Source organism: Chlorocebus sabaeus, chromosome 1 (assembly GCF_047675955.1).
Source record: "Chlorocebus sabaeus isolate Y175 chromosome 1, mChlSab1.0.hap1, whole genome shotgun sequence".
NCBI lineage: Eukaryota > Metazoa > Chordata > Mammalia > Primates > Cercopithecidae > Chlorocebus > Chlorocebus sabaeus.
Window position 1 is genome coordinate 85,849,038 of NC_132904.1, and position 10,986 is coordinate 85,860,023.

The 10,986-nt window shown below is 36.5% G+C and overlaps 1 protein-coding gene and 1 pseudogene across 1 annotated transcript in view; one reads left to right on the top strand and one right to left on the bottom strand.

Moving 5' to 3' along the window:
• The window catches only part of TYR (tyrosinase), a 117,849-nt gene extending 115,363 nt beyond the window's left edge, over window positions 1-2,486 (top strand). The window contains exon 5 of the mRNA XM_008020465.3: window positions 1,876-2,486. Within this exon, the coding sequence (XP_008018656.2) occupies window positions 1,876-2,102 (227 nt within the window). The 3' untranslated portion in view covers window positions 2,103-2,486. The remainder of the gene's footprint in view (window positions 1-1,875) is intronic.
• LOC119626531 (chromobox protein homolog 3 pseudogene) lies at window positions 450-1,232 on the bottom strand (annotated as a pseudogene).
• Window positions 2,487-10,986: the final 8,500 nt, after the last annotated feature.

A 10,986-nucleotide genomic window follows, 5' to 3' on the forward strand; every position in this document is an offset into this window, starting at 1 on the left:
AAACAACACAAAAAGGCATTTATGCATGCATTTTATGCATACACACACACACAGACACACACAACCCAGAATGGTCCTTAGGCTGAACGCAAGTTCTGATTGAGTAATGGCTATGGAAATTTTCCGCGACATTTAGAAATGCTGTTCTCTAATGCAGAGGAAATAATACATCATGATATCAAATGTTCTTTTACAATAAACGAAGCAACTACAGAAAGCTTTTATTTATTCAAAGTAACCAATGGTATTGATGAAAACATACACACACACACACACACCAAAAAAACCCAACTCTCCCAATACTACTTTTAAAATGAACATATCAACACTGATTTTCATTAGAATGTAGTTATTTTTCCACACTAGTTAATTAAAAGCCAAGACCCAGATTTGTGTATATATTTATGTGTATATTTATATTATATATATCTCTCTCGCAGTACAAACAATTAAGCTTCATCATCTGGACAAAAATGCCAACTTACTCTCTCTTTGTAAAAAGCAATTACAATTTCAAGACACTTCATATTTGCTTCTTTTGCTAGCACCAAGTAGGCCTGATGTAAATATTCCCATTTCAGGAGAAACATCCATTCTCCACTGCTGCCTGTGGCACCAACTATTCTTTCAGGATCAAGATCTCTGGTGAAGCTTCTTGGTTTGTTGGCAGCATCTCTTTTCTTCTTTGATTTGCTGTCATTAGATTCACTGTCAGATAAAGACTTTCTTTATTTTTGTACCTTTTTCTTCCCCCCCCTCCCCCCAGCTTTTTGAGAATTAAGAAATGTTTCAATTAGCTCTGGACAATCTAAATTTTTTGCGGGTTCCCAAGTACTGTCAACATCTGACATCCTTTCCACTTCAGGAAATGCTCCACCTTCCCTTTTGCTACAATTGGATCCAGTAGTTTTTCCACAGATTCTTCAGGCTCTGCCTCTTCGACTTTTTTACCCTTTTCATTGTTCCCCCCCCCCCCCCATTTGTTTTTATTTTTTGCAATGTAGTTTCATTTAAGGCTTTTGAGGTTTTTTTTTTTTTTTTTTTTTTTTTTTTTTTTTTTTGCTTGTTTTGGTGGTGGTGGTTTGATTTGGCAGACCTGAAGGGCCATTATTCATACAGATATCGGCTCTCCCAAGCCCCGCCCCTCCAGTCTTTACTTTCAGCGTCCTGAGGCCTATCAAGGCCAGGCCCCCGTCCTCCACCAGGGAGCGCAGGGTTCTTGGTCCGCGCATCTCCGAGGAGAAACAAAGGCCCAGAGTGTGGGCGCTCCAGGGTACCGCGGCACAGGGCCCGCTCCTGTGCCCCTGAGGCCCGGTAACCAAGAGCTCCCCCCACCACCGAAGCCTTGGTAAAGAGGGACAACCCCCATGTGCCAAAATCTGTTTCAAGATTTGACTGTGACCTCTGTGAATATAGAGATTGTTCAAATGCCCTGGGGTTCTTGGGAGGCTTCTAAGATTACGGAGCATTTGCCAACATTACTATTAATGTTTGTCAAATAATTAAAAGACTGGATTAGTGAATGATTAATGATGTAACATTGTTCTATTGATAATCGGAATAGTTACAAGATCCTTTTACAGAAAAAGATGGAAAAATCACAGCTAACATTTAATTGAGTACACACTCTATACCAGGCTCTGAATCACTTGCGGACGTTATCTATAAAATGCAAAAGTTTCAACAATGGGGGTATTATTTTCCTATTTTTCTGATGAAGAAACTGAGGCTTTGGAGTATCAGGTATAACTTTCCCAAGCTCTTACAGCTAATAAGTAGTAGAGCTGGCCTTCAAAGGACTGTGAAGGTTGAAAATGATGGTGATTGTAACAATGGTGGTAACAATAAAAACAATGGGATGTCTTTCTATTTCAGACTCCGACTCTTTTCAAGACTACATTAAGTCCTATCTGGAACAAGCCAGTCGGATCTGGTCATGGCTCCTTGGGGCTGCGATGGTAGGAGCCGCCCTCACTGCCTTGCTGGCAGGGCTTGTGAGCTTGCTGTGCGGTCACAAGAGAAAGCAGCTTGCTGAAGAAAAGCAGCCACTCCTCATGGAGAAAGAGGATTACCACAACTTGTTGTATCAGAGCCATTTATAAAAGGCTTAGGCAATAGAGTAGGGTCAAAAGTTAGAGTGACCTCACTCTAAGTAATGTCCAGGTTCCCACAGAATATCTGCTGGTATTTTTCTGTAAAGACAATTTGCAAAATTGCAATCTAATACAAAGTGTACCCTTCTTCCAGCTCAGGTAGAACACGCCTATCTTTGTCTTGCTGTTTTCACTCAGCCCTTTTAACATTTTCCCCTAAGCCGACATGTCTAAGGAAAGGATGCTATTTGGTAATGAGGAACTGTTATTTGTATGTGAATTAAAGTGCTCTTATTTTACAAAAATGAAATAATTTTGATTTTTGCCTTCTGATTATTTATATATATGTTTTATTGGTTCCTTTTTTATTTTAATAAAACAGTGACAAATCTACATTAACTGACTCCTTTAGGCTTCAGAAACACATTTTTTTTCTTCAGAAAGTATGATATTCCCCTATATTTTACATTTCTGCTCCAAAATATATTATGGACTTCAAATAGAAAACAATCTTTAGCTCTTTCCTGTCATAGCTCTGATGATATTTTTTAAGGTCACTGAGAACAAGAGCCCAGCCTCTACAACACATCCAGCTAAGTGCCTGTCTCAAGATGTGTCCATTAAATATTTTAATGATGATAATTATAAGTATATTAACATATTTTCACCTTCTAAAAGTATTTTATTAGAGAAAGTTTAAAATTCAATCAAACATTTGAAGTTTGAACAACTCTCTGAATATCAGCCTTTCTGCAGTTCTAGTAAAATAACTCATTTCCATTTTCCTTGCCTATTAAGATTTCAAATTAGGATGTCCAGATAATCCTACTACTTAAATTTTGGGGCCCTATTGATTTCCAAAAGAAAGTGCAATTGATATTACATTTGTATTATGGCTATGTATAGCATAAAAGTCAAGGACCAGTGGGTAGAATTTATAGTGGGCCCAATTTTAGTTCAATAAGAGGAAACACTTCAATACTCAGAGTTCCAAAATCAAAATGGACATCTTTGGACAATAATAAGTGGTTACCACTGGAAGTCTTCACATACTAGATTGGGTGGCTAATCTATAGAGAAAATTTAAGCAGTGAGTCTATATTATATTCATTTAAATTGGCTCAGGGTTCTTGCCAACTCTCTCCCCACTGTAAAGCAAAGCTAACCATGCTCTATAAAAAGTCCCTATTACTCTTCCACATTATTTCAGAGTGTTTCACCATTCTTTCTTCCAGCCTTCCAACCAAATTTATTTACTTTGTCCAGGTGTTCCCAGCTCTTCAGTTTCCTTATACCTAGCTGTGCTTGTCTGCTTAGGATTTTCAAATAGTATTTCAGTTTGACTGCTTTTGTTTCCAGTGTCATCTTTGAACACCATACTTTCTCTGTCCCTTGGTGGCATATTAAAGGCAGACCTACTCAATCCAGGCTCCTAGAAACCTCTCTGGGTCTGGCATCTGAGCCCTACATCTCTGGGAAGGTAGTTAAGATGAGACACATGGGTTTTTATGGGTACCTTTCAGTCACAAGATTCTGTAACTACTAAAAGGTCTGAAGCATACATTCTGATACTTTATAAATGCATTTAAAAATAAATTGGCTGAAAAATTTGAGTTCTTGAAAACACCTATATCTGTATAAGACTAACCTAAAATCAAGACCACATAATTTTCAAATGATTACTTTTCATTTAGTCCCATTTTAGATTTCAAAGAGAGGCAAAAATCATCCTACTTTACACAGGTCCTAACAACACACATGTCCTAACCACACATTTTGGTTAATTTTATAATCTACAATAAGTAAAAATTTACAAGTATTTCTCAAGTTATCGTATTAATTATCAGAAATTCCTGACAGTTACTAAACTTGGTAATAGAGCAGCAGTCATCTTCTGACTCCCATTAGTTGTCAGACTTAAGCTAGCATGTCTAATTTCTGATACTGACTGGAGGAAAATCTAGCAAGAAGTGGGGAGCAGCACACATGGACACAGTGGAAGTCTGTGGGAGGAAACGATAAATACCAGGGAGTATATCCTCAACTTAGTACATAACCAGCAAAACAGATTTCAAACAGATCATTAACAATGGTGTCTGAGGATTAGAGTCAATTATAGATGTGAATTGAAGCTACTTAAATGAAGAAGAAGAAGGAATGGAAAAATAAATTTGCACAATAGTCAGTAGAAGATTCTGAAGAAGGAATAACAGTGATTGGGGGGCACTTTTAGCCACAGATGACACGTGTGGGTGGGTCTGGCTTACCTAACAGGGGCCAAGGTGTTGTGGACACCACAAAACAACTATGTGTGGGTCACTAATCTAGGATTGATTTGAAGGCAAGATTTTAGTCCGGGGTCATACGTTTAAATCATTTTTGCAACGTATTTTGAATAAAAGTCCACTTAAGAAATTGTCATTGTTACTGAGAGGGAGCCATATAAAGTGTTTTTTTTTCCTTTTTCACAGGTAATTCCCTCCATCAGTGCACCTCAATATAGAACATCGTTTTGTTTCTCTAGAGGCTTGAGGTGTCTGTTTGTATAGAAGCAGCATCTATGATAAAATCATCATCACTTTAATTCCATGATTTTCTCAGTATGGCATAGAAATTACATGACTGATATTTCAAACTGACAGGTCCATTAAATTATAATCAACATTATATTCTATGGCTTTGTTTTTTACTGAGACCTTTATAAATTGCTTCATTTTATGCTTCTGCTCTGATCATTTTCCATTGCTACATTATAAGCCACATTCTGCTGAAAAAAAAAAAATAGAAATAAGCAGCTGCCACTCTTTTTTAATCTTTCTGTGTTTTGTTAAAAAAAAAAATGTATTTTTAGTATCCAACCTTTCCAACAAGTCAAATATATAATTCTCCATCTGTAGAAATTACATTTACAATTGGCACAAGTCATTTCAGCCAGTGTCTCCAGCAGGCTAACAACTGGCATTAGTGGCGGATGTTTTTAGCTTTTTCCTTGTTTGTGTAGGCTTTGATTTTGTGGGGTTTCTTTGTCATCCTAAAAAGGGCCTTACTGGAGCCACCTATTGTGCGCTTGTTTCGGAGGGCATGCCAGTAGAACAAAGTTCCATGCCCCCTCTGATTAGATGCCTTCTGAAAGCTGCTGAAATGCAAATGTGAAAAGAGTTTTGTTTTTGTTTCTTAATAAACTTTTTATTGCTTATTTTGAAAATCATTTGCCATTTTGTACAATGTAATGAAAATTAAAATTGGCTATGGAAATCATTTAGACCTCAAGAGCTTTCAAATTGTTTAGCTATTTAAAACAATATGGGAAGAATTTAAGTATTTTTTTAAAGAAAGCCTTACCAAAACTTTTATTGTTCATGTTTTTCTTGTTTTATGAGTTCTTTTCTTAATAGCAATGTAAGAAATTATTCTTATGACTTCATGTTCATCTTCCAATTTTTATGTTTCATAATCATGATTATACGGCATATTCTTATGACTTCTAGTTTTTCAATTAAAAATAACAAAGATGTTACAATTTAGTCTGTAGTTGTGATATTCAAAGAACTGTGCTAGGCACTTTCATGTATGTTAACTCATTTAATAATCTACATGCTACCAATATGAGAATAAGTATTATTCATATTGTCAAGGGAGGAAACTGGTTGAAATAGGGTAAACACCTTCCCAAGTTTACCTGCCTGCTCAGTAGTTTAGGTAATTTATCTTGGATTTGAGTTTAGTTATTTCTAGGTGATTCTTATTATAAATTTAATCATTATATTTTACTCAATTATGTTGAAGTGTAATAACCAACTCCTTGCTACTAAATAGTTTTGATTTAGCTTTTGTTGTTATCGTTTCGTTTAATATTGTAATGCAAATCTTGGTTCATATACCACTTTATTTATTTTAAATTATTTTCCAGGAGTAGGTTCTCTGGGTCAAAGCACATGAATACTTTTATAACTCTTCTAATGGACTGCCACAGCACTTTTGGAAAGGGTTGTGTAGACTTAAAAATGCAAAGAAAAGAGTCTAAAAAAAAGGACAACAGAAAGAATAAATGAGAAAATTAAAAGGTAAAGAACTTAGAAGAAAGAAGACATACTGCAATTCTCTTTGAAGGTGAACTGAAGAGCCTTATTTAAGTTAGAGCCTTAACTTCATGTGAATTTAACATGGCATAGGCTGTGATACTAAGTGCATTAAAGATTTGAGAAAATTTTTAACATGTGTGGGATCTCAAGTCAGACTCTATGAATTTGATTCCTGGTGCAATCTCTCACTAGCTGTATAACCTTGTTTGAGTTGTCTTACCTCTGTGTGCCTCAGTTTTATCATTGTTAAAATGCATGTAATAATAGTACTTTCCTCAACATGTCCTGAAGAGTAAATCTAAAGACTTTACAGTAGTGCATAAATATTCATTATTATTTCACAAGTTCTCATAGAGTATGTTAACTCAGCAAGCATGTTACCTGTTTTAAGAAAGAAAGATAAAAATATAACCACACATTTTGTTTTTCAATAATAATTTTGCAAAACCATGAAGAGTAATGTACCTATGTAATAAAATGATATTATGATAAATGTACTTTTAAGACAGAGAAACATTTGGGGCATAGAAATATTAATCAATGAAGTAACAGACTTCTAGCTCCTAAACAAAAGTTGGCTATTAAAGCACCTATGATGTGGTACTGGGCTTGAACCTAATGCACATCCTAGGCCAACAGTCCCTAGCAGGATAAACTCTTCTGAGCTAAAGAGTGTTGGTTCAGTTTAAATCATTCATTCATTTATTCAAGGAACAAGTCTTCATAGAACACCTACTCTATCCTGGCACTTTGCTAGAGATACGAATGTTAATAAGATTTAGTCTCTATTCACAGTGAAATCACAGTACTCTGAGAGACAAGCCTCTGAGAAAATCATTGCAAAATTATAAATACCATCATAAAGGAATATTCCATGTCTTATTGAAGTAATGTAATTGATACTGCAGGGGTACAATATCATCAGGGGAGCTATAGAAGATTTCAAAGAAAAGCTAACAATTGAATTGTATTCCCAGAAGTTCACCAGGTAGACGAGGTGATCAATCATCTGAGCAAAATGATAACATGAGCAAAGGTAAGTGCCTACAAGCTATGGCTAATGGGCTAACTCCTGCCTGCCAGTTGTTTTTGTAAATGAAGCTTTATTGAAACACAACGAAACTCATTCATTTACATTACTTATCGTCTATTGATGTTTTAATGCTACAATGGTAGAGCTAAGTAGTTGCAATAGCAACCAAATGGCCCAAAGCCTACAGTATTTACTAACTTGCCTTTGATTGAAAATGTCTGCTGACCCCTGGCATAAACCAAATCAGAAAAATTCCGATTAGGTGAAGACAGATCAATGTAGGTAAAAAATCATGAAAGAGAACTTCACCTTAACATTTGAGACAACAATAGTTGATTAGGGTTTTTGTTATTCTATTGATTTACCGGTTTATTTTAAAGATATAAAGTGCTTTGGTGCAGATATGTAGATACAGATACAGTAACAGATATACACACACACACAGACACACACTGAATTATATGAATAAGGAATGTGGGATTTTAAATATTTTTCTGCCAGCAAATCTACACACTTGCGAGATGTTTGTTTTATTCATCTTCTTTTTATTCCCTACTGTATTAGTCAATTTTCACACTCCTGATAAAGACATACCCGAGAGTTGGCAATTTACAAAAGAAAGAGGTTTAATTGGACTCACAGTTGCATGTGGCTGGGGAGGCCTCACAATGTTGGAAGAAGGCAGGGAGGAACAAATCATATCTTACATGGATGGCGGCAGGAAGAGAGAATTCGTGCAGGGGATCTCCACCACATGAAGCCGTCAGATCTCATGAGACTTATTCACTATCACGAGAACAGCATGGGAAAGACCTGCCCCCATGATTCAATTACCTCCCACCAGTCCCTCCCACAAAACGTGGGAATTCAAGATGAGATTTAGGTGGGGACACAGCCAAACCATATCACTCATTGTTGCCATTAAGTGTCCTTCCTGTGGAGCACCTATCTCTTTGTAAGCTTAGGAACCCAACCCTTCTGAAATTCTTGAGTTTTTATTTCATTAGTTTTCCTCATTCTTCCCCGTGTCTTCAACCCTTCCCATATTGTAGGGTACTAAACACTTCAGCATTCAGATATGCTTAACTTAAAAAAGAAAATCACTCTCCATTAATAGCACATGAGCTAAAATGAGTTATGCACAGGTGAGAGTTTCTTTGACCAAGAAATGCCAAAATTAAAAAAGCTGAGTTTTCACTCAGCTTTTGCCCTATTTCTTTCGATAGCCAAGCTTCTTAATAAGGCTATTTATATTTGTGGTATTTAGTGCTATGTCTCTTACTGACTACTTAACATACTTCAGTTTGTTTTCTGTTCTGCCTCTCTGACCATGGTCACCAAAGCTGTTCATATTGACAAATTAGATGACATTTTTGGTACTCATTTAACTTGATTCTCTCTTCTACTTAAACACTCTTTCCTTATGGTTTCTGAGCAGTAACTCACCTGTTGGTGTTTTCTTCCTTTCCGCTTTTTCCTTCTTGGCATTTCCAAAAGATTCAACTCTTCTGTCTCTAGACGTTGATGTTTTCTTAGTTGGGGTTCTCTAAGGCAGATGTTTGCATGGAGGTGGTATTTAGAAAGTGTTTGTAAAATTTGTTCTCACTCATAAGTAGGAGCTAAATAATGTGTACATATGGACGCAGAGTTTGGAATGATGGACAATGAGGAATCCACGGGGTTGAGGAGTGGGAGGGGGTGGATAATGGCAGGTTTCTTGGTGGGTACAGTGCACATTGCTCCAGTGATGGATGCAATGAAGGCTCTGACTTCACAATGAAATATGTCAACGTAGCAAAAATTGCACTTGTATCCCATGATTATAAATAAATAAAAATTCAGATCAAAAAGGAAATAATAAAAGAAGAAAAGGTAAAATGCTTGCAGAACTAATATCGCTAATGGATTAAGAGAAGTATGGAGTGGAAGGAAGAGAAAAAGCAATGTAATAGAAACTTCAGCCAACCCTTCAGGGAGCTCTGCAGCTAGGAGAAATATGAATATATGTACAAACATATAAACATACATATAAGCATACATATAAACTTTTTATAAGAAATTTGCCTCACACAATTATAGGGGTTGATTAAACCAGTCTGAATTTTGTAGGACAAACAGGATGGGAAGATAAGCTGACTGAAACTGGAACCTCAAGGACATGAGCTAATGCACAGGCGAGAGTTTCTTTGACAAAGAAAGGCCAAACCCCTTTTTAAAAGACTTTCCAATGGATTAAGCTCCAGATTTCAGCTTAAATTGTAGATCCCTTGGGTTTACAATTCATTTTAGTGATCCCTAAACTTTCATTGTCATTTTTCAGCATCAATGTATCAATAGCACTCAACAAGAGCCACTTCCTTTGAACTTCCCAAACCCCTAAATATGCTTTAGTTACAGGTGCATTCAATTCTTCTATAAGCTCATATCAATTAATACTGTAAAGTTTTTAACAATTGCCCACTATAGAATGCTAGGAGCTATCCATATTCCAACTACTACTAGTGATGGAGTTTTCATTGCCAATTAACTGGTGAATTATCCAGCAGCAAAATCCTATTTTAGAGACTTCTTTCTAAGACTACTTTTGGCACCAGTAGTCTTCAGGTTCCCCAGAAGTCTCAGGTGATCTGACAGCTATCTGCAGCTGGGATGGTCTTTTAGCACTGTCCCACATCAAAGCAGGAAACTTCAGTACTTGTTTTTCCACATTGTCTAGTCATTGCATATAAGCTGCCCCAGACAAGAGACTCAGGTAAGAGACTGCCTTCTGTGAACACAGTTCCTGAAGAGGGACTCAGCTATGAGCAATCAGCAGCCAACACTAATAGTAGCTGGGGGAAATAAATGCTGTGGTCCTTAAGGAACAATCTGTTCAATACAGCAGAGCATCCACTACACGTGGACGATTTTATCACTCTCATCTTTCCATTCTACTCCCTGCTTAAGTCTTCTTTTCTAAAATTCCAGAATTGTTGATGACTCCCAAGCTTACATCTCTAGTCCAAGCTTCACCTTAGAGCTTCTGATTGATATATCCAATTGCTCATTTTAAAATTTACTTAAGTATTCTACAAGAATTAAAGTTGAACGCATCTAAAAGTGAACTCTTACTATCATTCTAAAAATCAATTCCCAGTGAAATAATGTCTTCTGTAGCAAATGGATGGAGGTTATTATCTTATATGAAATAACTCAGGAACAAACCAAATACCATATGCTCTCACTAATAAATGAGAGCTAAGCCATATGCTATGCAAAAGCATATAGAGTGGTATAATGGACATTGGAAACTCAGAAGGTGGGAGGATGGCAACAGGGTGAGGGATAACAAAGTTACCTGTTGGGTATAATGTATACTATTTGGGTGAGAGGTATACTTAAAACCCAGACTTCACCATTACACAATTTATCCATGTAACCAAAAACTACTGTACCCCTAAAATTATTGAAAAAAAAATAGTTTCTCCTCCAAACTTCCACGGCTTAATAAATGGCAACTGTACCCAGGTTATTTCTCACAAAATAAACTTGGAAGTCTTCTCTGATATAGTTTCCCTCACATCTAATCTATTTGCAGTAGTCCTATTTCTGCCTAAAACATGCAATGACTTTGGCATGTCTCCACTTCATTCTAACATGCCCTCACTGTCACATCACAGCAATCTCTCTATTTCAGTTCTAGACTAAGTCATAATCTTCTGTTGTTGAAACTACTGCAATAGCCACTTGACTTAATTCTAACCCCCTCACTTGCCTTCTTCTAATCCACATAGCAATT